This window comes from Podarcis liolepis, assembly GCF_965112155.1.
Source record: "Podarcis liolepis genome assembly, chromosome: 13".
Classification (NCBI taxonomy): Eukaryota; Metazoa; Chordata; class Lepidosauria; order Squamata; family Lacertidae; genus Podarcis; species Podarcis liolepis.
The window spans coordinates 48,330,218-48,356,643 of NC_139573.1; the positions used below are offsets into that span (position 1 = coordinate 48,330,218).

Here is a 26,426-nt window from a genome sequence, read left to right on the forward strand (position 1 = left end):
TTCTGCAAGGGATCCTGGGAAGTCACCATTTTGTGGGGTCTCGAAGCGGGAGATCTTAATTTCTATATATTAATATTGCAAGAGTAGAATCACAATTTAACAGCAATGTGGGATTCAAGGGTGCGAGATATTCATAAAGAGAAGCAGAAAGTTGGGAGAGTCATGGAATTGTAATCTTTTGCCCAATGTGGGGCTCAAACCCACGACACTGAGACTGAAGAGTCTTATGCTCTACCAATGGATCTATGCTCTCCATGAATTCGAAAGCTGGATATAGAGGAATAAGTGAATTTTGGTAACCAGGACCTTAAAGGAAAATGACACGGAACAAGTGCAGTCAAGTGTTTGCCGTTGTTTATTTCGGTTCAAAGGGGGCGCAGAGCAGAAAAAAGCCACATAAAGAAGCATACAAATCAAAGAGCACTTGTAAGGATGAATCCTGACTCCGTAGGATACTGGAGGAGAAAGGAAGACTTGGCGGTAGTCCGCCTGGAAGAGGAGTGAGGGAGAAAGAAGCTCAGAGATGGAAAGAGGCAGAGCAAAGAGAGGGCATAGGAAACAGAGATGGAGGAGGATGCAGAGCAGAGGAAGCAGGCCTCTGGAAGTGAAGCCTAGCTTATCCAGTTTTCCACACGAGCCCCAACTGCAGTTGAGTCCCCTCCATCTCCATACAGCTGTTCCTGTAACCCTAGTCCTCCCTGCAGCCTGAGATTGGCTGTTTTCTGTAGGGGCGCAGAACAAAGATGGGATTCATAGTTGCTGCCTCACACAGGCTGACGCAGGTCCCTAGCAGCGCAGCATCCGTCAAGCTCTTGAAGGGGCGATGGGAGGCCCTTGCCGGCTCACACAGAAGCAGTCTATCTCATTCTGACATGGAAGGAGGGCTCTTCGCCTCAGGAGAAAGACTAGTCAGTGGGCAGAAAGGGGCAGAGAGGCCATGGCTAGGGCCTAGGCCCAGTTGCCGAGGTAACACACCAAGCTAGTTCAGATATAGCCGTGAGAGGCAAGCAGTGCTGGTCCACAGAGCCCAGTAGTGTGGGGGCTATGTGCTTGTCCATGGGGAAGCTAGACATGCTTCTTGATTCGATACTAGGGCTGGGAAAGTCCCAAGAAATGCATGCGTCCTTCCCTTGACAGGGAGAAAGAGCAGCCACCTCGCCCTGGCCCAGCTGCCGCGCTGCGTCTTGGAGGCAGCCGGTGTCTATAGCAAGAGGCTCAGAAGACAGACTGTCCCAAGTTAAGTGTGAGGGGCCAAGGTTGCTGAATGGTACCGCAGAGAAGCCGAGGGGTCTGGAAGCCATCTGATTCGGAGGGCATCCTGTCGTGCCAGCCTGCTGGTTCCCAGGGAGCAACTCCTCATCTGGCAACCTGTCGTCTGAGGGATGCTTGGATAAGGCTCGCTTCTTTCTCGCCTGCCCGTGCAGGCTGCCGGAGAGCTTGCGTTTCCGAGACAGCACAGCAGGCTGAACTAAGAGCCCCCTCTCTTGGGGGACGGCACCGTGGTCGGCCTCAGCGGAGGCTGCAGCCTCTGAGCGAGTGCTGGCAAGCAGCCTGCCCGCTTTGTGATGCTCGGATGCTGACCCCAGGGAGCCAAATGGCACTGGGGTGAGGAGCATCTCTAGGGGCAACTCTGCAAGATGGAGAAAGTCTTGGTCCTCGAGCAAGTGAGCTGAAGCCTCTGGGTTGACAGCCTGTCCTCCAGCAAACATGCAATAGTCCTCCAATCGAAATTCAGAATAGTCACCACTACAGGCACTGGGAGGCACCCTAAGAGGAAGAGAATGTAAAGATAGCAAATGATATAAATATAGCACATTTGGGCCCCAGGTGACAATATTTCTTGTACCTTTTAAAAAATAAATCATTATTCTAGTGTTCCCAAATCAATGATCTGCTTCTGTTCAGTTCTTCTACTGGAAGTTTTAATTTTATCATATTACGCAAAGAACAATGTCATTGGACTGCTTTATCTAGACAAAACGAAATAAAATGGCCCCACCCTGGGTTTTGTTCTTCAGTCAGAAGCATGACCATAAGACAGACATTCTTCTATATTTTTCAGCCACCTAGACAAACTTTTGTCATGAGCAATGAAGGGAATAATAGAATTAAAGAACTGGAAGGGACCCCAAGTGTCATTTAGTCCAACCCCCTGCAATACAGAAATCTCAATTAAAGCATCCATGACAAATGGCCATCCAACCTCTGCTTAAGAGCCCTCCACTTTCCAAGGGAGTCTGTTCCATTGTTGAACAGCTCTTACTGTCAGAAAGCTCTTCCTGATGTTTAGTCAGAATCTCCTTTCTTGTAAAACAAATCCATTTGTTGAGGTCCTATCATCCAGAGCAGGAAAAAGCAAGCTTGCTCCATCCTCCATGTGACAGCCCTTGAGATATTTGAAGATGGCTATCATATCTCCTTTCTGTCTCCTCTTTACCAGGCTTAACATACTCAGTTTCCTAAACCGTCCTGCAAAAGGCTCCAGGTGTGGTCTAACCAAGACAGAATAGAGCAAGACTATTACAGTGGTACCTCGGGATACATACGCTTCAGGTTACATACGCTTCAGGTTAAAGACTCCACTAACCCAGAAATAGTGCTTCAGGTTAAGAACTTTGCTTCAGGATGAGAACAGATTTTGTGCTCCGGCGGTGCGGCAGCAGCAGGAGGCCCCATTAGCTAAAGTGGTGCTTCAGGTTAAGAACAGTTTCAGGTTAAGAACTAACCTCCGGAACGAATTAAGTACTTAACCCGAGGTACCACTGTACTCCCCTTGATTAGTATTTTTGGTTGCTGCTTCACACTGTTGATTCATGTTAAGCTTGTGGTCTAGTAAGACCTGTAAACCCCTTTTACATGTACTACTGGCAATCCAGGATTATGCTGCATGAAGAAGTGCTTCCTTCTGTCCATCCTGAACTTCCTGCCAAGTCAGTTTCTACAACTGTAGCCATGCAGCAGATCAGAATCCCTGAATATAGCCACAATACTCATCAGATTTCTGCAGTGATTCCTCAGTCCTTCAAAAAGAGCTGGATACTTATAACTCTTCACCCCCTCCAAAACCCATGAGTTAAACTTTCACCTCAGTGGTGGAGAGGAAGAAGAAACCACGAAGTCATTGGTCAGTTGAGAGAGGATGCTGTCCACGAGAGTGTAGTGGGACGGATCCAGCGCAAATTCTTTATGCCGTTGACTTTGAAGGTGCTGCAAAAGGCAAAATGGCTGCATCAGAGGCAATGGGAGAGGTCTGAAGATGGGAAGGAAATGAAAGATTCTGTACCAGCAAACCTCTTTATTTAAGCATCCAGACAAAATAAATGAGGAATTGCCTTGTTTAGGAGCTGGGAAGACTGGTATGACCTCAGGAGCTTACCCACAAAAGAAAAGCTGCTTTGGTGGGGAGATGGAGAAGGAGACTAGAACTGACAGAGGATAGGAAGTAATACTAAATCAGTGCCCAGCTGAATATGTTTGTGCCAATATTTAAGAAACTGGACCAATTTGGGGGGTTTGCATTCTGCGCAACAGAAAACCACTGGTCTCCAAGGAAGTTACCAGACTTTTAATTCTCAGGAGGGATAAACAGAGACATGAGGACTTGTCCCTCCTCTCCTCCCAGTCTATTCAGCACTGAATGCATTTATTCTTCAGTGACATCTGCACTACCAGGCCTGGGAGACATTAGTACTCAGAGCTGTGCATATGCTGGGATTCTGTAAGAGCACAGAATGCAACACTATCACAGAACGTATCTTCCTGAAAAGCTCAGCTTCTTTAAAAACACAAGCAGATTTATCCCTTATGCTGCAAAGATGAGCCTGTTAGTACATGGCTAATGGTGCTGATGTCTCCAAAGCCAGACAGTTGGCTGAATGAGAGCTGGGTCTGAAATTCCAATGGGAACTTTTTGCAGATCTTCAAAGTGGTCACGTGTGTGTGTGTGTGTGTGTGTGTGTGTGTGTGTGTGTAAAGGCAATACATATTCAGGGGATGGGGGGAAATTGTGAAATTTTTGGAGTGGCAAAGAGCTTTACCTGAAAAACGGCAGCAGCAACAAAGGCTTTCTATTTCCTTTATAAAAATGGAATTCTATTTCGGCTTCAGGTTACAGACTCCGCTAACCCAGAAATAGTACCTTGGGTTGAGATCTTTGCTTCAGGATGAGAACAGAAATTGCGCGGTGGCGGAATTGTGGCAGCAGGAGGCCCCATTAGCTAAAGTGGTACCTCAGGTTAAGAACGGTTTCAGGTTAAGAACGGACCTCTAGAACGAATTAAGTTCTCAACCCAAGGTACCACTGTACAATTCACCTGGAACAACACTATGATGTGATGCAAGGCCACTCAGAGGAGTCATTGAAGGGCAGATGTGGCCACCAGCTGTTTCGAGGACTTTTGGGGTAAAGTCATTCTTCTGGTAAAGCTCTTCGCCACTGAAAATTTAATATTCTCCTCATGCCTCCTCCAAAAATTGCATAAATCCCCCAAATGCTGCCATGGCCGGCAAATAGGTTTACAAAAAGAGCAGGGAACATTTTCAGCACAGCACTAGGCTGAACATGATATAAATTGGTATAGGAAAAGGCTTTAGTATTCTGACTAGCTTAGACCTTGTACTACAATGGAGCAGAGGTTACGTCCTCCAAGGCCGAAGCTGCAAAGCCTGGTGTAGCTTTAGTACATGCAGTTCAGAATGTAGGTAGCTGTCCCAGGACTGGGCAGACACTGGTATAAATAGGGCTTGTTCTCCTTCAGAGGAAGCCTAGGTCTGGGGCAAGGGACTTTCTTACCGTCTGCAACTCTGCGAAGACTTCTTCACAACATTCACAGTAGCCTTTCTGTGGTTTGGGCACGATACAGCAGGCTGAAGGAGGGAAGAGTTCATTGGGTGACTGTTTGCTTTCAGGTGCTCTGCAGAAAGGGCAAAACAAACATATTCAGGACACTCCATTCCCCTGCTGCACAAGCCCAGTATCCTACTTTGTTCCTTCCGCCTTCAGATTTGTCGACACAATTTAAAACTTTTATAGTCTCCTCAGCACTTGGGGGTCCCATCCAGGACTACCTTTGGTTTCTGAACTTCAGGCCTGCCCAACAATATTTTTGTGGCTTCCCTTTCTACACCTGTGGCAAAAATAGCTGGTGCTATGGGTAGGATTCCAGTTTATTTACCTGGTTTCCCCACCACATTGGCAGATTTGATTTGTCCTGTACAGTGGTACTTCGGGTTAAGTACTTAATTCGTTCTGGAAGCCCGTTCTTAACCTGAAACTGTTCTTAACCTGAAGCACCACTTTAGCTAATGGGGCCTCCTGCTGCTGCCGCGCCACTGGAGCCCGATTTCTGTTCTTATCCTGAAGCAAAGTTCTTAACCTGAAGCACTATTTCTGGGTTAGCGGAGTGTGTAACCTGAAGTGTGAGTAACCTGAAGCGTATGTAACCCGAGGTACCACTGTATATTTATTAGCAGAGCTTCCTAAGTTTTCCTCCCACGCCATTAGCTACCTTACTCACCCGTCCCCCACAAACACTTACTTTGAGCTGGAAGAGGTTCGTGGGGGTTGAAATGGGCTATGTCTTCTCAGCGGCCGGAAATACAGTTGGGGGAAATTCTTGAATTGTTGAAAGAATGGCCTGAGTTGCCTAGACAGAGCGAAAAACCTCTCAGTAAGTACTTGGGAAATGAACAAGAATGGCCCTTGGGAAGGCAGCATGTACAGAGATCCACCTACAGGACCTTCAAGGAGGGATAGCTGGGAATCATGCCAAGATGGGAGACATCATTGCCCACTTTATTCCCCTGGACCTCTGAATGGGTTTACCAGAGAAATCCGTACCCTGCATTATGTGGGAAAGATTGAAGAGTTTCTACATCAGAGGCCAGGGCAGGGGAACTGGATCAGCTAGTGAGTCAGATCCAGAACTCCCCCATGGACTGCTTCGACAGAGCCAGGTGACATCAACCTTCCAGTCTTTGAGAAATTAATAGGCAGGGGAGAGTCCCGTACTCCATGACTCTTACCTGCTCTCATCTTCAATTTTCAGGAATGGAGCTTTCAGCCTTACCACTAAGAAAGAAACATGAGAAGAAGAAAAGCAACTGTTGGCAGCTCTCGTTATTAAAATATCAGAGGAAAGATAGATACAGCCACCACCATCCCAGACTTTGGATTAGTGGAAAGGTCACAGGAAGCTAGGTAGTCCGGACACCTCTCTTTAAAAAGCTAAGCATCAAGTCATTACAGATTTGTGGGAGTCGGGAGGTGGGGGAGGAGGATTGCAGTTAAGCAGCCAGCTCTGGGAGGAAACAGCTGAGCAAGCTGTTGCAGGTGACTGTTACTTAAACACTGTGCAACAAGGCGATTATTATATTAAAACAACAGCCTGCCTCATGGGCAGGCACCGTGCCAGCACCATGCCAACGCTGCATTGTTAGCAAGTGGGAGACAGTCCAGAACTGGCAGTCACAATAGTACATCTCCAGGGAACAGGAGATGTGGCTGGACCTTGTCGCCGGCACAAAGGAAGCCCATCAGCAATTTTAAATACCAAGGGAACACTGGAGATTTCCCTGGAAGGGGGGGGGGGGGAGAGGCGACAGAGAGAGCAAATAATGTACAGTGAGCTGTATATTTTTGGGACTCATTTTATGCTTGTGATTGGAAACTGTTTTAAATTGTTTTTAGTATTGTGTTTTAATTGTTGTAACCCATCCTGAGACCTTAAGAATGAAGGGTGGATAGATAATAATAACAACAATATCACCATGGCATACAAAGCATATGCTAAAATGTACACAAGAAAAATAAATAAGTTAGCACAGTGGTTTTCAACCAGTGTTCCATGGCACCCTGGGGTGCCTTGAATGATGGTCAGGGGTGCTGCGGGCAACACTGGCCTCTGTCCCTCTTTCTTTCCCTCCCATCTCCCGTGCCCTCTTGCATCTCTGCCTCCCAAAGGCTAGCACAGTTGTTTGTTACAGCAGACCTGGCTACAAGCTCCGCAGGCAAATGGTGCCTCTGGGGCTGGTCAGGGGGTGCCGGTTGCCAGAAGCTGAAGTGGCCTCATAGTAAGCAAGCAGGCAGGTGAGGCAGCCCAGCCAGCCAGTCCTTACTGTTGGGAATGGACAGACAAGTCCCAGGTCCCTGTGGGGCAGTGTGAGAAGGCACCTCTCTCTGGGGCAGGGCGGGCAGCTCAGAGACCAGGGGCAGCAGCAGCGACTGCCCAGAGGACTCCCAAGGAGAGGGGAGAGGAGGCTGAGGAAACGCCCCACAAGGAAGGGTGTTCGATAAAGAGTGAGAGGCTGCCAAGCTCTACAGGGAAGAGGTGACATAACTGGGCTCCTGAGACCCACAGGGGTGCCAATTAAATAATTGGTTGGTCAAGGGAGCCGCGGACTCAAAAAGGTTGAAAACTTCAGAGTTAGCACAACCCAGTGTAAGGTCCTAGCTCTTTATTATTGCTAGGCTTGGAAACATGCAACACTTGTTTGGAAAAGCAAGATGAAGTGATGGGACTTTAACTGATCTGGACAATGCTGTTTCCTACTCACAGCTCTGCAACTTTTCTTCCTGTTTCTTGTCTGCAGCCAAATTTTCTCCCTCCAATTCAGAGTTCTGTTTTTTTAAGTGTTCAGAATTGGAACTGACTCAAGTCTCTTTATTTTGCATGAAGTGATTTATATACGTTTTCTTGTAGCAAACCTCTCTGGCTTTCTCTCCCTGTCTCATTTAAGCACAGAGTGTACATCACCAAACCGCAATATGAATTTTGGAGTTTATGCGAGGCGATGGGAGGCAGCAGGTGACAACACAGGGCGCCCCCTGGCCTCCAGCAACACTGAAACCTCCATGCTTACCTTCCGAAGGCTGGAACCCAGAAGCAACCAACTTCACCTAACCCAGGGGAAATACACAGTAAGAGATGTCAGGACAATCAATGTGCAGCAAGCATTAAAAAGGCTGACAGAGGCAGGCAAAAAAAACCCCTAAATGCACACGGCAGCAGGTCTTCAAGGTTTCTGGCAGCTGGTCCCAGCAGCACTGACCGCCAGTGCATGTAGCAGATGGTGTCCCACCCATTCTCCCAGTGCCAATGGTCAGGGAACATGCTTGTTCACATGGCAGTTTATGTAACACCAGAGCATATGAAAGTGGGTTCTGCTGGTGTGCTCTAGAACTAGAAACCACAACCCCTGGAAGAAGAAGAAGAAGAGTTTGGATTTGATATCCCGCCTTTCACTCCCTTTAAGGAGTCTCAAAGCGGCTAACATTCTCCTTTCCCTTCCTCCCCCACAACAAACACTCTGTGAGGTGAGTGGGGCTGAGAGACTTCAGAGAAGCGTGACTGGCCCAAGGTCACCCAGCAGCTGCATGTGGAGGAGCGGAGACGCGAACCCGGTTCACCAGATTACGAGACTACCGCTCTTAACCACTACACCACACTGGCTCTCACACTGGAAGAGGCGGACCTCTGTGGTCTCCCCAAACCCAGGTTGAAATTCTCAGTCTTCTACCCCACAGTTACACTGTGCTTTTGAGAACCTGTTTGCATAATATGAAATGATCTCCTAAGAATTGGCAAATGCCTGGAAAACAGCCTCAAAAGTCTTCTAGCTAAATCTCTCCTGCTCTGGGGTGCAACAAAAACCGAGTCCGTTTGTGGGAAGCCAATAGGGCCACAATCATTTCAGTCGTGTGGGCACCTAACCTTCCAGACAAATGGTGTCAATCAGCCACAGAAAGAAAGGCCATGATTTATCCTGCCCTTCCTGTTGTAGGGCAGGATTTACCACATCTTAAGCATGGCATTTCCTGGGCCTGTTACGATCCTGAGGGACGTGGGTGGCACTGTGGGTTAAACCACAAAGCCTAGGACTTGCCAATCAGAAGGTCAGCGGTTCAAATCCCCACGACGGGGTGAGCTCCCGTTGCTCGGTCCCTGCTCCTGCCAACCTGGCAGTTCGAAAGCACGTCAAAAGTGCAAGTAGATAAATAGGTACTGCTCTGGCAGGAAGGTAAACGGCATTTCCGTGCGCTGCTCTGGTTCGCCAGAAGTGGCTTAGTCATGCTGGCCACATGACCTGGAAGCTGTACGCCGGCTCCCTCAGCCAATAAAGCAAGATGAGCGCCGCAACCCCAGAGTCGGTCACGACTGGACCTAATGGTCAGGGGTCCCTTTACCTTTTAAGCATGGTATTTCCCAGGCCTGTTACGATCCTGAAATCATAAAAGCTGCACAAAAATGTACCTCTTAACGTTACCAACCTTTGCCGTGGAAGGGTGCTTCTTAGACAACAATCGTATGTAGGATAGCATTTCTGAGGAGGAAGGGCCATTAAGGAGAACAACATTGTATTCTACCCCCTAGAAAAAGATAAGAGTAGAGGAACAGGAGCACAACCTAACTCAGGCAGTATATACATTGCTGGCTTAAAACTCAGGAAGGCGTTTCTCAATTCAGATCATATCTGGGTTGGGAAAGAACGCATCAACACATTGTGTTTCAAAAGAAACAACAGGGAGCTATTGATTATAGCTAAAATCATTTGTACACTGCTTCTCAAGCCAGTGGTGGGCTAGTACTGCATGTGGAATAAATGGGAGTGTGGACACAACCTCACAGTTTCAACACTTGGATGGGGGAGAAGAGAGAAGGAGGGGGAAAGAGGCCACACCCAGTTATCAAACCAACTTTGAGCACTTGTTAGGTCACCAACTTTTAAGCAGCTGCTGCAGCTGTGCCCTGAACAGCAGCCTGATCAGCAGACAGTAGCAAGTGATCACACTTATCTTCACACCGTGGAAAAAGCTAACTTAAAATTTACCTACTGATTTCTGCAGATCAAGCACAGGAACAGGGTTGATCAGCCGGCAATTTAAGTAAGCTGTGTCAGAAACTAATTGACAGAGGGATTAGAATGAGGCATAAAGGAGAGATGGGGCCCCACAATTAAGGTAATGTTTGTCTAATGTTTGCATGAGCCAACAAGCGCTCAGGTTGAGGAACAAAAGCCTTCTTTTCTCCCACCCCAGCTTTTTCATATGCTCGCTGCTGAAGCAGTACTGATGCCACAAAGAACTCTGCAACATCTCAACAGGTTTATCCTGCAGGACACCTGCTAAATATGCTTAACAATTCTGAAACTGAATGAGCAAGACAGAACATGTGCATTAAAAAAAATAATATGCACACATTGTACAGAAGCAAAGCTTTTTGTATAGCGAATCACATAAATTACCTGGTAGCACTTGCTTATGTCATTCCAGCCTCCCTGGTAAGGAAGAGGCTGGAACTACATCAGTCTTTTGGTCCAATTAAGGCTATGGTTGCCAATTGACAGAAAAGAGGCCCACCCTGGTGCATATAGCAGCAGACTGACTCACAAAAATACAACTCAGCAAATGAGGCATTTCAGTGGAGAAGAATGTCTGTTGATCAATCTGCTGAGCCACGGGAGTCAGAGCTAGTAAGACTGTCAGCAATCCTAATCAAGACCCATGCAGAAGAGAGTGAGGGAAAATCTCCCCGGCAACCACCCCATACCAATGAAAAGCTCTTCTATCCATTGCTCTGGCCTGCCACCTTCCGGCAAGGAAAAAGCATTGCGCTATTTCATGCAGAAAAGAGGTTTGCCTCTATAATGCAGTGTTATCGATTGAAATCAAGGTGATTTAAATCACTCTGGGAAAAAGACCAATTTAAATCATTGATTTACATCAGGTTTCCCATTTTGAAATCCATCATTTTCTGAGCAAGCATGGACTCTTAACTAGTTGCTCTAATAACTGGAGCATATTGGTCTGCATCTAAATAGAGCCTATATGTAGCACAGGAAAATGCCTTATATTGGCCCACCTAGCCAAGTAGTTTACTCTGGCTGGCAGTAGCTTTACGAGGTCCAACACAGAGAACTTGCCCATCACCAGATCCCTGATCCTTTAAACCAGAGATTGAACCTGGAATCTTCTGTGTGCTAAGCACACTTTCCGCCAGAGCTAAAATCCCTACCCTAAACCTCAAAGTAAGTTGAAAGCAGAATTCAAATCCTTTGGCGTTGCAACCCATATTTTAGGATAAAATAGGTTTAGATAGGTAAAGGACCCCTGACCATTAGGTCCAGTCGTGGCCGACTCTGGGGTTGCGGCGCTCATCTTGCTTTACTAGCCGAGGGAGCCGGTGTTCAGCTTCCGGGTCATGCAGCCAGCATGACTAAGCCACTTCTGGCGAACCAGAGCAGTGCACGGAAACGCCATTTACCTTCCCGCCGGAGCAGTACCTATTTATCTACTTGCACTTTGATGTGCTTTCGAACTGCTAGGTTGGCAGGAACAGAGACCGAGCAACGGGAGCTCACCCCATCGCGGGGATACGAACCACCAACCTTCTGATCAGCAAGGCCAAGGCTCTGTGGTTTAACCCACAGCGCCGTCCGTGTCCCTTTTAAGGTTTAGATCTATCGAGATAAAATATAAATACAAGTTTTCATGAAGATTAAAAAAGGTTTGCTGATTCATGCAAAAAACAGAATTGAAAGGATTTATGCCTGAATGTATGCAAAATGGACACAGACTAAAATAGACACATCTATCCCTAGCTCTGTCTCTCATCATTTTATACCCCCCATGCACTCCAGAATCTGCCCCATGTTCTCTTATTTACCTATTATACAGGATGATGTCTAGTACTGAGCTGTGAGATCCAGGTTTGTATCCCTGCTGAATTACAAAGCTCACTTGGTACCTTCAAACAAGCACCTTCTTTAGCCCAACTTGCCTCCCAGACTGTTACAAAGGTACAAAAGGCAGCATCAGACAACCCACCCTAACCCTCTATAGCAGGACAGGAAATTTTATATTAAGATTTAACAGGACCTTGGGGTGGGAGAAACTTTCAAGTTGCTTGGAAGAAAGAAGCACACAAATTGTGTATTCCAACCATACAGGATCCTTTTAGGGAATCCCGGGAACTGTTATTTTTTTATTTTTTATTTTTGTGGGGGCGGTAGCAAGATTTCTGCTAGGTTGGGCACATACACAGGGGGAAAACCATACCCTTTAATTCAAGATGCAAAAAGAAACCCACAAAACGTCAGCTCACAGAAGTTGCCTCTCTTAGGTAGGGAGCCCTGGTGGGAATCAAGGAGCCACGCTGGTAAAATATTTGGGAGAGTTCTTGCTTCACTGTCAGACTAGGTGCTTCTTTTGCAAGACATGATTTATCTTTGCAAAGCCATCTGAATGGACACCCCACTCCAGATTAGAAAAAGGATACCATCTATGTGTATAATCTGTACCCCCCAGGATCGCGAAGTGGCAAGGATGCTGTTGCCACAGGTGCTATCCTGAAAGAAAGAAAGAAAAACAGAGAATGTATATAGCAATTACTAATCAGAGCGCCTATAACAAATCAGGTGGGGCAGAGAGAATACTTTTCACGAAACAGGTGTAAGACCAAGGTAACTCACAGACTCTGCTGTCTCAGGAAGGCCAACCCCCAGCTTTCTCATGGAGCAACAGACTACCACTAATAGTGACTGGTGTTTGTCTGGCATACAAGCGCATACCACCTATATTATCTTTGACAATAACCCTGAGAGCTTTCTGTCTCCCCTGCAGCACATGAAACTTACCTGCTTGGTGGACATATTTCTGTAGTATGTCTGCTCTCTGGATTGCATGGGGGAGACCTAGATTATTAATGTATCTATTTGTTTTGTCTGTCACCCGACACAAGGCAACTTACCATCACATTTGAAAACGTACGAAATCGTTAAAAACAGCCACAATTAAAACCTAAACACTCTAATAAATACATGATAGAGAGGAAACATCTGCTTCCAAGGGGGGGGGGTATTATTAGCAACCCAACCCAACACTAGCCTTGACTCACCTGGGTGAAATTTCATTGAAAGCCAGGATGAAAATTAAAGCCTGAACCTGGCACCCAAAAGATGTCAGTGTTGGTGCCAAGTGAGTCTCATTTTGAGAGCATTTCACAGGTGAGGGGGGGGGGAAACTCTCTCTGTATTGTCATCTTTCAAGCCTCTCTCAGAAGAGGCACAAGGAAAATGGCCTCAGATGACCCTCATAAGGTCCTGGTATAATCTTGCCAGGAGAAGCAGTCAGTCAGGTATTGTGGTTCTGGGCTGTATAAATCTTTATAGGTTAAAAGTAGCACCTTGAATTGGTCCCCAAAACCTATAGATAGGAAGTGCAGTTGTGCCAATACTAGTGTTAGTCCCCTGGGTAATCTGGTGGCTGCATTGACACCAGCTAGCCCTATGCCCATCGCAGTAATCCAATCAAGAGGATACTGGGAAATAGATCACCACAGCCAGGCCATCCCTGCCCAGGTATGGGTACAGCTGGACCACCAACCAAAGCTGGGGGAAGACACTCTGTGCCATTGAGGCCACCTATGTCTATTACATTAACCGGTCTCAGTCAGGGTTAAAGCTCAGTTTTGAGACAGAGGGAGTACAACTCTGTTGCTTTTGCTTGATCTCTCAGGGGCTTTTGATACCATTGGCCATGGTGTCCTGAAAGACTGCCTGCCCCTGTGTGCAGTCCTATAAGACCACTTAGATCTGGGGAAATTCCACTCATGGGACTGCACCCTAAAAAAACATTATTGTATTTTTGTTCTAATGGATATTGTTTTTATATTGCACATAGATTAGAGATTTTTTTACATCTGAATCAGGAGATGCAGTGACTGTTCTGAACCGGTGCCTGGATGTAATGGAGAGCTGGATGAGGGCCAGGAAACTAAGACTGAATTCTGGTAAGGAGGCGAATGTGCAAGGAAGTGATTCCCAGGCACAACAGATTACCAGTTCTGGACAGGATTGCACTCCCTCTGGAGGAACAGGTACGTGCTTTGGGGGTGCTTCCAGAACCATTTTTGTCGCTGGAAGGCTAGGCAGTCTTTCTGGTGAGGAGCACCTATTACCAACTTAGGTTGGTCTGCCAGTTACACCCTTACCTGGACAAGGATAGCTTGGCCACTGTGATTCATGCATTGGTAACCTCACAACTGGACTATAGTGAGGCATGCATTGAGAATGGACTAGATCAGTGTTTCCCAACCGGTGTTCCGCGGCACACGAGTGTGCCGTGAGACGTTGCCTCGTGTGCCGCGAGATGCCTGGAGGGAGGCGGGCGAGTCGGGCGGCGAGAGGCGGGGCGGCGGCGGCGAGGAGAGGCCGCGCCTCCTGCTGCTGCCTGGCGCTCCTCCTCGCAGCCGGCAGCGCTGCCTGGGCGCCTCCGCGCGACTCTGCCTCGCTGGGTTTGGTCTCCCAGCAGAGACGGGTCACACGCGCCCCTCCCTCCCTCCCTCAGCCTGCGCGGAGGGAGAGCCAGAGAGAGGCATCGCTCCTGCGCTCCGAGGCGGATTGAGCGCAGCTGAGAGGAGCTGCCGAGGGAAAAAACTTTCACTTTTGTGCGTCCCTCCCGGCGTGACGCTGCGCGCTGACGTCACGGGGCGGGGCTTTAATGGTGGTGTGCCGCGAGATTTTTTTTCAGTAAACAGGTGTGCCGTTGCCCAAAAACGTTTGGGAAACACTGGACTAGATGGTACAGAATGTTGCAGCAAGGGTGCTAACTAGAGTACCTGGACTCACAGATACTTTACCTGTAAGGAGGGAGCTACAGCAGTGGCTGATTAGCTACCAAGCCATGTTCAAGGTCACACAAAAGCCCCAATGATCTTGGGACCAGGTTACCTGAAAGACCACCTGCCCCTGTACAGACCTGTTAAGATCGTTTGGATCATCTGGGGAAATTTTACTTGAGGCCCTGCACCCATCACCTAAAACTGGGCATTAGCTGCTGCTGCCCCCATCCTTTGGAATATCCTTCCCTCTCTACATCATCCATAAGTTGCTTCAAAAGACCTATTTTTGCCCAGGTTCTCTATGACTCATAAAAAAAATAATTCTGTTTTTTTATGATACTGTTTTATGTAAGAGATTTTAAATATTAAGCAGTTTTTAAAATGCTTATAAATAAATGAATAAAGCAACAGAAGAGGACCCTAGAGAATCCTCAGTGCCACAAACCTGATCCTTCCGGGGTGGTGCAGCCTCATTTAGAACAGGCTGAAGTCCACTCATCTGGTCAGAGGAACCACCCACTAACTAACAGCGTCTTTGTCTTGTCTGGGCTGAGCTTCGGCTCACCGAATTATTGTTCAGTTTAAATGTAAGCAGGGGCTTGAGCTAGGTTACCTATTGGTTGCATTTCAACTCTGCTGTTTCATCCACAACTGTGACCCATCACCCCACCCCAAGGATGAACAAAGTGATTGGTAGGGTTGCTCACCTGACCCCTGATGGCTTTATGCAAGAGCTTTTTCCCACGACTGATCAGGTTCTGCATAAAGAGTTGGGGAGGGTGTGGGTAAGAATGGGGAGGGGAAAGAATTGGGACAAAGGAAAGAGCAGGTTTAAACAAATGGAGAAATCAGATTTCACAGGTCTTGGCAATGGGCTTTATCTGTTTCTATTCATCGCTTCTTCATAAGCATTAGGCATTAGCATTAGGCTTATTGTGCGCTCTTAGTCCAGTTTAACAGTGGGACGCGGGTGGTGCTATGGGTTAAACCACGGAGCCTAGGACTTGCCGATCAGAAGGTCGACGGTTCGAATCCCCGCGACGGGGTGAGCTCCTGTTGCTCAGTCCCAGCTCCTGCCAACCTAGCAGTTCAAAAGCACGCCAGTGCAAGTAGATAAATAGGTACCGCTCCGGCGGGAAGGTAAACAGCGTTTCCGTGCGCTGCTCTGGTTCGCCAGAAGCGGCTTAGTCATGCTGACCACATGACCCGGAAGCTGTACGCCGGCTCCCTCGGCCAATAAAGCGAGATGAGCGCCACAACCCCAGAGTTGGTCACGACTGGACCTAATGGTCAGGGGTCCCTTTACCTTTTTAGTTCAGTTTAACGGGTTTTGGGGCATCACAGCTGGACTTCTTAAAATCAGAAGTGGGAAGGGACGGTTGGACAGATACATACATACATACATACATACATACGAGGAGCAGGAGCAGCTATGGCCAGGAATGAAAAAACAAAAACAAAACTTATGTCAAGGTCAGCAAATGGAACGCCCATCCGGATCTCCTCTTCTTAGAAAAGACGTAAGTGACAGTAAGCACTCGAAAACCTGGTTTGGTTGAAGTGAGATTTTTTTTAATGGTAAAATGGGTCGTGGCTGTCTGATGCTTGAAACCCTGTCCCACCAGAAGGGTGTTTTGCATCCAAGGCAACGGAAGACCACATTTTTTAAAATAAAAAAATTGCTTTTTTAAAAAGCAGCTGCAGCCATTCTTCATAGCTAGCCCAAACACTGGAAGAAAATGTTTATCTGTCTGATAAAACCTCTGCAGCTTATTAGGACTAAAGAGGCTCGTGCACATTTTTCTTCTTTTTAGCCTAAACAATAAAGTTGGGGGAGGGCAGGAACCTCTGCACTGCTAAGTAAAACTGCTTTTGGGCAGTGGAGAGAGATAGAAAAGGCTGAGCTAGACATGACAATTCTGTAAATTGGAACTAGCATGCACTTTGCTGTTTTTGCTATATAGCCTAAATAACATCAGGTCTGCAAAAAAATAAAAAATCTCCCCATTGGCGACAGTGATGGGTGATAAACATGGGCTTCCATCCTGATGTAAATAAAAGTAGGGGGGATTTTTGCTGGTACCATGGCAGAAGGGAAAGGGCTTAACTCTACTTCTGGGTCACTGCAGGCCTATCTGTGGTTGTTTACAAAAAGATGCCCGCTTGTTTCATTCACGCTATTAACATCACATCTAATTTGGTCCAAAGATGGACCAGTGTCCTGCCTCAAACAGAACCAGAGCCAGAGAACCCCTTCCCTTCCTTCATTCTTGGTCTCCAGCATTAAAAAAGAAAAGAAAAGGGTACTGGGAAACATGGAACAAGTGAAGCCCCCCCCCCCCCCATGAACTAATCCATCTTTTAAAAATGTCAATTGAAAACATGCTTCAAAGCCCAGAGGTTTTCTTTAAGAATTCAGAGCAAACAAAAAAAAAAGGTTGCATGGCAAGGTTGATATTTAAGTAGCCTAGTAATTCTCATACTGAGCGCAGGGGCTGCTAGCATGCCACAAAAATGAAGCTAATTTTTAGGGCAGTATTCAATGCACTTGTCCAATCAGCACAAGGACTTTTGTCCAGGCAATGGGATTTCCCCTCCCTCTCTTCCTGTGCACCACTGTGGTGTACAGTCATACCTTGGAAGTCGAACGGAATCCGTTCCGGAAGTCCGTTCGACTTCCAAAATAATTTGAAAACCAAATTGTGGCTTCGGATTGGCTGCAGGAAGTTCAGGTTCCAAACAAACATTTGCAAACCAGTACAATGGCTTCCGGCTTTGCCGCGTTCGGGAGCCAAAATGTCCGAGTTCCAGGGCGTTCAGGATCCAAGGTATGACTAATTGCTAGAGTGTGGAACTTCAACATTGAAGATCAGGGTTCTTATCCCCGCTCAGCCACGAAGACCATGGACCAGTCACACTCAGCCTAACCTACCGTCTTTTTCGCTCTATAAGACGCACTTTTCCCCTCCTAAAAAGTAAGGGGAAATGTGTGTGCATCTTATGGAGCGAATGCAGGCTGCGCAGCTATCGCTGATGCCAGGAGAGCAAGAGGGATCGGTGCGCACCGATCCCTCTTGCTCTTCTGGCTTCAGGGATAGCCACGCAAAGCCTCTTGAGTGCAGCAGGAGCGCTCCTGCCTCTTTGCTCAAGAGGCTTTGCGTTGCTTTCTTGTTTTCCTCCTCTAAAAACTAGGTGCATCTTATGGTCGGGTGTGTCTTATGGCGCGAAAAATACGGTACTTCACAGCGTTGTTAAGATAATATGGGGTAAGGGGAAGAGGTGTGTATACCAACCCTGAGTTCCTTAAAGAAAAGGTGAGATATAGATACAATAACAAACTTGTTCTGGGTTTTCTCCCAGCTCTCCAGATTTGAGGAGAGCACTGGTAGTGGTGGGGAGTTCAATTGCGAAAAAATACATAAAACTCCTGGTCTTAGTCCCCACCCCGCCGTATCTCTTACAGTGTCTATTGGCTTGTGCAAGGGACCCCTTTGGAGCTCTGCAGAAGGCCGGGATCCAGCTTGAGCATCCTTCAACGCAGAACTACTTTGCTTTTCCATCCACCTCTCCCGCCTGGCCTCTTGGCTACTGGAGACAACGCAAGTCACTTCTTTGCTCAGAAAACTTTCAACAACCTGGAGCCAGAAACAATCAGGAAGTCAGTTTCATAGCTGATCATTAATCTTGACTGATTAATGGTGGACATTTCTTGCTTGGAATGAATCACGACAGCTGCACACATACACCATACATTCAAAGCACTTTCCCCAGAAGAATCCTGGAAACGGTGGATTGTTAAGGGTGATGAAATTTGTAGCTCCATGAGGAGTAACTACAATTCCCAGGATTCTTTGGGGGAAGCCTACGGTGCGTGTGTGGTGCCAATCCTGCTAACAAACAAGCCTGTCTATTAACACACATCATGCAATATTCACACAATGCCAAGTGGATTTCTTCAGCAAGCTATAATCAGTGCAACCAACCAATCCTTCCAGTTCATTATTATTATTATTTTAATCTGACTGGTAATTTGGAACAGATGACAATTTTGCGGAAATGTCTTTCGTGTTCTGCTTCCAAAACTGCAGCGCCTTAAAGAAAAGACGACAGAATGCAAGGAAAAACTCAGTATGTCCCAGTTTCCCCTGCGGTTAAGTTGCAAGAGGGTGGCCAATAGAAAAGAACTTTGAAAAGACCATCCACATCTCTTGACTGAGCCAATAGTAAGCTAGCACGTTTAAACTGATGACTGAAATACACTGAATACCGCCCCACCTACCCATTTCTGATCTAACTGTGCTACAGTGCTGAACTGGCACAGAGAAAAATGTTGGGACTCCTGCCTGTGTGGAAGCCACACCTGCTTCCCTGGAGACATTGGACTTCCTGGTGCAATGGGCAAACTCTGTCCACTCACGGATGAGGGACACTCATTCTGCATATGCTCAGAGGCATTCTAGATGGAGTCCTCCCTGTCAAATTGGTTCTAGTTCCAATTATGCCTAACTGAACTGTAACATTGGCTTTCCTAACGGGGACCAGTAAGAGAAACAACCCCACTGTACTCACCCCACCCAGTTGCTTCACACTCTCTGCCAGAAACTCCAGATTCTTGCCCCTGGGGAGGTCCAGGTAGAAAGATTTCCCAACCAAAGGACGGCTTCTGGCTGAACGGGCAGCCTCCTCTCGTTTCCTTGTCGCTTTCAACTGGCTCTTCTGGGCGCGGCCATCTAGACTGGCTGGAAAGTAATGAGGGATGTTGTCCAATCACATTGCTTTCTTCGCTGTTTTCCTCTGCCAGCTATTTCTGTTTGCCACACCAAGGGCTAGTGCGGTGTAGTGGTTGCAGCAGGGATAGTCAACACAGTGCCCTCCAGTTCTTGCACACTACGATACCCATCACCCCTCACCATTAGCAATGCTGGCTGGGGCTGATGGGAGTTGTCGTCAACAACATCTGGAAGGCACCACAGTGGTTACCCCAGGAGACCTGGGTTCAAATCCCCACTGAGCCATGAAGCTCACTTGGTGACCTTGAGCTAGTTACTGTCTCTCAGTCTAACCTACCTCACAGGATTTCTGTGAGGATAAAATGGGAAGAGAACAGTGTATACTACCTTGAACCCTTTGGAAAAAAGGTAGGGTATAAATGCAATAATTAATAAATAAATGGAATGTTGTAAATTGATGTGACCTTGCCCCTATGTTAAACATTTGTGAGATCGATGGTGTTCTATATATTGCATCTTTGCTGTTTATAACTAAAGGTTTGTTGTAATCATTCAGAGTGACTTGGTTTCATTATTGGGTTGAAGCCAGAGAAAGTTACAGGGCAACCCTACATATGTCTGCTCAGAAGTGTGTATACTACATGGACGCTCGGGTTGCGAACGTGATCCGTGTGGGAGGCACGTTTGCAACCCGCAGCGCCACATCTGCGCACACGCAGGTTGTAATTTGGCGCTTCTGCGCATGCGCTGAAACCCGGAAGTACCGTAAATTTCGCTCCAAAACACGCACTTTTTTGCTCCGAGAAAGTAAGGGAAAATGCCTGTGCGTGTTAAGGAGCGAATGCACGGATCAGAGCCATGGCTGCCGTCAGTCAGGCAAAGCGGGAGCCACTTACACGCTCTACGAGGCTCTCACTTTGCTTTCTTTAAAGCGACCTGGAGCCAGGAAGGAGGGAGGGAAGGAGAGCCATAGCAGCAAAGCCGGCTGCCGCTTACACGGGAGGAGGGACAGACGCTAGCAAAGGTCTGCGCGCTCTCTAAACAGAGCAATGAGGCTGCAGAGAGGCGGCAGGAAAGATAAAATTTAAGCAACCAGCAGCAAAATAAAACCAACCTCGAGCGCAGTGAAAACTAGGAAGTAAAAAAAAAGGCTGGGGAGGGCATGAGGGAGAGGGGAAAACTTCGCAAATCCCCCGCGTCTCAGCTGATCGGCTGGGCTGGAGCAGCTTGTTTTCAGGCAGGATAGATTTGAGCATTGTCTGGGTCCTAGTGTCCCTACCGCTTTTTTTTGTGCTCCATTCTATTGCTGCTGGTGGCTGCTTATCATTCAGGCTGCAAGGAGGAGCACTTTTACACAGCTGCAATCCAAGTCCTCCTCACTTGCTCAAATCTATTCCGCCTCAAAACAAGGAGCGGAAGGAAAAGGCTGCAAACTCTTAAATGGAAAAAAAACCCAGGCACAGGGGAAATACCTTAAGTATACCTTTAAAGCAACAGTGCTCTTTCCCTCCCTCCTCCCCGCGGAAAAGCTCCTTGTCCCTTGAGTTCTTTTCCTTCCCTCCCCACTTAAAACGTGCATACAAAGCACGGATCCACATGGATCCTCAGGATTTTTGCATTGGGCTACCCCAAACTCACTGTCAGATCACATGTCTGTGGCCACAGCATGAACCATAAAAATCATACATCCACTGTTTCATTTAGAATATTTTTTCCTTGTTTTCCTCCTCTAAAAACTACATGCGTGTTATGGTCAGATGCGTGTTATAGAGCGAAAAATACGGTAACCCATTCTGGTACTTACGGGTTCGGCATGGTGCGCAACCTGAAAACATGCAACCTGGAGCGTCTGTAACCTGAGGTATTTGTACAATGTACAAATTGCAGCCTTAAATTATCCTTTAAGCTACAGTGGTATGCACACTTTGGGTATAAGCCCAACTGAACACTAAGATTTACTTCTGAGTAAACATGCACAGGATTGCAGTGTTAGTCCCTTTGAAACCAATGGGACTTCAGTTGTGCCCACCGATTTCACTGGGACTAAAGCACCCTTCCTCTACATCAAAACCATAACTTGCCAATATTCTGTTAGTAGATATTATTTCACCATCTATTGAATTTTACATTACCTGATTTAAAACACTACTCATGAGGACTTATTTACATTGGACTGAATTGTTGCTGATTTATGTTGTACATTATTTCATCACTTCTATGGGTTGTAAATTGCCTTGAGTACAGCAGGGCGGAAAAGCAGGTAATGAATTAAAAATGAAATGTGAAAGGAACTCCTTATCCTTTCTTTCTCTTTTAAAGCCTTAAAATGGTTTGGGTCCAAGTTATTGGAAGGCCCAAGAGCACTTTGAGCGCAACGTCTGATATCAACACAAAACCAAGTCCTCAGTGTTATCAGCCCAATCGTGTGGATTACTGTCCCAACAGAGATTCAGCAGGTGTATTCTGTATTAATCTTTACTCTCTTTTTTGGGAAAACGTTTATGCTGCCAGGTTTTTGTAGTCAATTTAAAAAATCATTTTTGTTACAGTCAGTTGGTGATCTGTGGTTTTGGTTTCTATTGTATATATATTTGTTATATGCCATACTTAATTTTTTAAATAAATTGTTGTATGTAAGTACAGTATTTTTATTTGGAAAGATCTGAGAACCCAACTATTCTTGCCGAGTTTCTTGCCTTGGCAATTTTTGGAAATAAAAGAAATTGTTGCGTTTTCCTGCTGCTGTTGATTTTGATTATATTGGGCTTTAATTTCATCTGTCCGTTTTATTATGTATTGGCTTGTCAATCTTTTTTATTTGTGATTGCATTAGGCTGCTTTTATGGATGCCACTTTGAGAGAGCTTTTGCTTTTAAAGGCAGCATAGAAGCATTTTAAATAAAAATAAATCCACAGTTATCTATGCTGGCTAGGGGACTCTGCCTCATCTAGAGATGGTGTGTTGTGTTCCGCTTTTATTCAGAGCAGACTCACCAAAGTTAAGGGACCCAAGTTTGCCATAGCCATTCATTTCAGTGGGTCTACTCTGAGTAAAAGTTAGAAAGAGAGCTGAATATAACCCCATGGGTGCATTCACTCACCAAGATTTTGCCAGTGCCGAAGCGTCCAGTCAGCCATTTTAGCAGAGAAAGCTGGGATGGGCTAAGCCAGCAGAATCCTCAGCATAAAAAATAATCACTTCAGAAGGCTAAAATGAAAGGAAAACAAAGTTATCAGCCTTGAAGTTGCCGCTTTCTGAGGACATTTGCTGAAGCTCCAAGAATATTTAAAACAAAGAGTTCCCAAGAGCACAGATAAAAGTTCTGCTATACTGCAGACCAGAAAACCTTCTCATATTAAGGCAGTCAAGTGCACTAACCCTGTAACAGGCCCTTAAAGAGGGAATAACTGCACCCCAAGCATGCCTCAGCCAACTCACAGCTTTCTTCTCCTCCAAATTCACATGACAAAAACTGCTTTTTTTCCACAATGACCCGCATGTTTCAGACCCCCCCCCCGCGCACCCGCCCTTGCAGGCACGTTGTCCATTCAAGAAAAGAAATGAGGAGCACGCAGAGTAACTGGGGAATCATAACTCTTGCATTCACTGGGGAACACCATGCAAAATCACAGCGGGACCCATTAACATAGCGAAGGCTATTTAGCAATAATGTGTGAACAAACACGTTCACGAGACCAAAAACATGCAATTGAGTAAAAGGCTTTAAGCAGATCCCATCAGTGGGATGGGATCCTCAGCCAGCATTCCTTAAAAACCGAACCTTTTACTTACATGCAAAACTTTCATCCGCCCATGAATTTAAGACCTTGTTTTCCCGAAACTGCCAATGAACCAAGTTTAAATTTCCTGCCAATAGCTATGGTTAAAGAGTTTGTGAGCTACGGCGGCCGGGAAGGGCAAAACTGAGGGGAGAGGGAGGGGCTTGAGAGGGGGAGGCTTACATAGGAAACTCCTCCAGATGCAATTTGGATCGCGTTATGCATTGGGAAACGGAACAAGAGCGCGGTTTCAAGTGAAAGGCGACGGAGAGGTTCACTCAACACCACCTCTCTGCCTCTGATTTCCTTGTTATTCATGGTTACTTCATAAAACAGGCTACATATCCTATGCTGCAGCTATGCTCTCCCACCCACTAACTGGGAGCTCAATGGATTTATTGGTTATGGGGCTGAAAGTCAACTGCTTTGGGCTCTGTTAAAAAACCATGGGCTAACATGGCACAAGGGTGGGGTGCTGATGTATCCTGATTTACATGAACCAGTCCTCTTTTGAAAGGGCTGTCCACTTGAAGCCATGGGTGTAGCCAAGGGAGGGCAGGAGGGGCAGCTGCCCCCATATATATATATCAGCAACAGGAGGCCCCATTAGCTAAAGTGGTACCTCAGGTTAAGAACAGTTTCAGGTTAAGAACGGACCTCCAGAACGAATTAAGTTCTTAACCCGAGGTACCACTGTGTGTGTGTGTGTATATATATATATATATATATATATGCAGGTTTTGGTGTCTTCGGGTGTCTTCCCGTGTAAGAGTTGGGGTGTCTAGGCGACGTTTCGACGAGGTCTCACTCGTCATCTTCAGGCTGGTGCTTTCGGCTTCTAGTTACTGGAACAGAGCAGGATCTCAGTGTTTGAGTTCCTATAAATACTGTTGAGGGGGTGTGGTGTATAGCCTCAAACGTTCTGGGCAGAGAGGAAGTTCCCAGGTTAGTGTGCCTTTTCTTCTTTTGTTCCTTAATTACTTGAGGGATATCTTGAGTGATTTCTTGAGTGATATTCTGAGTACCACTTAGGTGGGTCATTAGGTGTGGATTAGTTGCTAAAGCTTTCGTGTCTTGACCTCTTGAGCTTGTGAAGAGTTTTTCTGAGAAGATGGCTGTACTGCACTTAGTTGTGCTCTGGCTTGGCTTCGTGTATAGGGGCGAGCTGTGGTTTTGTGCCCTGTGCCAGCCAGATCTGTGTAGGGATTGCAGGGGGGTGCAGCATCCGGAGGTGCCACTATGGTTTGGCTACTGGATGGTGTCTGTAATTTATCTGTGGAGAGGGTCTGGGTTTGGGTCTGGTGTGGTTGATTGGTGATGGCGTTCTGTGTGCCTCTGGTTCTGGTGTCGGTTTTTGTGGGGAGGGCTAATTTCCAGATGTCTGGCAGGCGGGACGTGTCGTCACGCTTGTTCATGTTGTGAGGGTGTTTCTCTATCTCGATGGCTTCCATGATTATTCTCTTGTGGTGATGTTCCATGTTAAAGAGCAATTTGGAATCTGCAAAATTAATTTCGTGTCCTGTTTCTTTCATGTGTTGGAAAAGAGAGGAAGTTTTTTCTTCTTTTTTGACGGCATTCTTGTGTTCTGCGATACGTGCATTTATTCGTCTGTTTGTTTGTCCAATGTACGTGGCTGGGCAGACTTTGCAGGGTATTTCATAGACCCCTTGGTTTTCCAACTGGATTTTATCTTTGGGGTTTCTGAGGATATTGGCTATTTTTTGGTTGGTGCAAAAGGCTGTTTTGATATTGTGTTTATGGAGGATTTTGCTAATTTTATCTGTAGTGCCCTTGATATAAGGAAGGAGGGCCATGCCATTGTTTTCTTCTGTGTCTTGGTTTTTGGGGGGTGTTTCTTTTTGGATTAGCTTCGTAACCCTGTTTTGCTGGTATCCATTGGCGATTAACACATTTGAGAGATTCTGTAACTCAGTTGTCAAGTGGTCTTTGTCAGCCAGGCGTTTGGTTCTGGAGATGAGAGTCTTGGCTACGGAGTTTATTTGTGCAGGGTGGTGGTGTGATTGTGCATGTAAGTAGCGGTTGGTATGGGTTTTTTTCCGGTAGATAGTGTGTCCTAGGGAGCCATCAGGTTTTTTGTAGATTAGGACGTCAAGGAAGGGAAGTTGGTTGTTGGCTTCTATTTCCATAGTGAATTGTATTTTGGGGTGTAGGCTGTTGAGATGTGTGAGGAAGCTATCTAGTTTTTCTTTCCCGTGTGGCCAAATTACAAAGGTGTCGTCAACATATCTGAGCCAAAGTTTGGGTTTGTGTTCTGACTTGTCTAAAGCATTGGTTTCAAAGTGTTCCATGTACAAATTTGCGATGACCGGTGAGAGGGGTGATCCCATAGGTGCTCCTTCTATCTGTTTGTATCTTTGTCCATTGTGGATGAAGTACGTGTTGTGGATGAAGTACAATGGACAAAGATACAAACAGATAGAAGGAGCACCTATGGGATCACCCCTCTCACCAGAACTGGGTGATCTGCAACACAATTAGTCAGTTAAGTATTTTTATTTATTTACTTGATTTAGGGGGGCAGCAGCCCCCCCTCCCGCCTACGCCCATGTTCTGGATGCCCCGATTTAAGGAGGACATTGACCAACTGGAGCATGTTAACAGGTGAGTGACTGGGACGGTGCGAGGTGCGTTATGTCTGGAAAGGTAAGTCTTTCCAGGGCAATGTTTATCTTGGAAAAATGAGGAATTCCAGGGCTGTCAGGACAAAGGGCTGGAGCAGACTTTCTCTGTGGCTCCAAATGGCAAAACCCTCTGCAAAGAATTGTGGAGTTGGGATCCCGAGGATTACCTACTCCAACCCCTTGCATGTGCAGGAATCTCAGCTAGATCATCCATCACATCTAAAAAACTTCAAAACCTCCAAGGGGAGAGAGCGCACCGTCGAGCAAGGATCGCTCTGAAAGCAGCAGGATCTGTCCAAAGCATTTCACCGAGGCGGTTTGCAAGGCGGGTTTCTCGCTAAATCCCAACCAAAGGGGCGCTTCCTTGGGGGGCAAGTATCCCATGGAGCGAAAAGAGGGTCTGCACTTGAGTATTGCGCTGACACGCAGAATGGCAGCGACTTGGGCAACTCTCGGGTTTTCCGAGCACGTCTGAATGAACTCCGTGACATATCCTCGCGAATTCCCAGCAACGCGCTTCTTTTTCTCACCGCCCTCGGCAAGAAGCGACACGGGCTGGTTTCTTTTGCCATTGTTTTTGTCCCGCGCGCCCTGACAGAGAAACCGGCGTCGCCTCAGCCCTCTCTGCAAACCTCCTGAGGAGGCGGTTAAGGGAG

The 26,426-nt window shown here is 46.7% G+C and overlaps 1 protein-coding gene and 1 long non-coding RNA gene across 8 annotated transcripts; one reads left to right on the forward strand and one right to left on the reverse strand.

Moving 5' to 3' along the window:
• Positions 1 to 337: 337 nt before the first annotated feature.
• On the reverse strand, positions 338 to 26,423 carry DBF4B (DBF4B-CDC7 kinase regulatory subunit). 3 transcript variants are annotated; one of them, XM_083470454.1, is made up of 13 exons: positions 26,028 to 26,423; positions 22,450 to 22,556; positions 19,188 to 19,357; positions 18,080 to 18,253; positions 15,326 to 15,376; positions 12,276 to 12,345; positions 9,269 to 9,321; positions 7,861 to 7,897; positions 6,025 to 6,070; positions 5,538 to 5,645; positions 4,793 to 4,913; positions 3,086 to 3,207; positions 338 to 1,767 (listed from the first exon to the last, which is right to left on the reverse strand). In XM_083470454.1, the coding sequence occupies exons 2-13, from the start codon at positions 22,484 to 22,486 to the stop codon at positions 942 to 944; spliced, it is 1,815 nt and encodes a 604-aa protein (XP_083326580.1). In that variant the 5' UTR covers positions 22,487 to 22,556; positions 26,028 to 26,423; the 3' UTR covers positions 338 to 941. The 3 variants fall into 3 exon arrangements, with proteins under 3 accessions (XP_083326580.1, XP_083326581.1, XP_083326579.1); XM_083470455.1 differs by having other exon boundaries at positions 26,301 to 26,405; XM_083470453.1 differs by lacking the exon at positions 26,028 to 26,423 and adding an exon at positions 23,142 to 23,254.
• On the forward strand, positions 6,035 to 18,215 carry LOC310690958. Of its 5 annotated transcripts, none has more exons than XR_014518294.1 (5): positions 6,035 to 6,622; positions 7,738 to 7,918; positions 9,845 to 9,958; positions 13,679 to 13,874; positions 18,082 to 18,215. It is a non-coding gene; the product is annotated as an uncharacterized lncRNA (long non-coding RNA). The 5 variants fall into 5 exon arrangements; XR_014518295.1 differs by having other exon boundaries at positions 13,707 to 13,874; XR_014518297.1 differs by having other exon boundaries at positions 6,035 to 6,617.
• Positions 26,424 to 26,426: the final 3 nt, after the last annotated feature.

What these genes read in the sequence shown, in the direction of transcription:
- DBF4B (XM_083470454.1), bottom strand. Translation starts at nt 22,486, where the DNA reads ATGGCTGACTGGACGCTTCGGCACTGGCAAAATCTTG. An exon ending in ATAAAGCCATCAGGGGTCAG is followed by an intron (nt 12,346 to 15,325) that starts GTGAGCAACCCT and finishes TCTTTCTTTCAG; the next exon opens with GATAGCACCTGTGGCAACAG. An exon ending in TGGGTTCCAGCCTTCGGAAG is followed by an intron (nt 6,071 to 7,860) that starts GTAAGCATGGAG and finishes TTTCTTTCTTAG; the next exon opens with TGGTAAGGCTGAAAGCTCCA.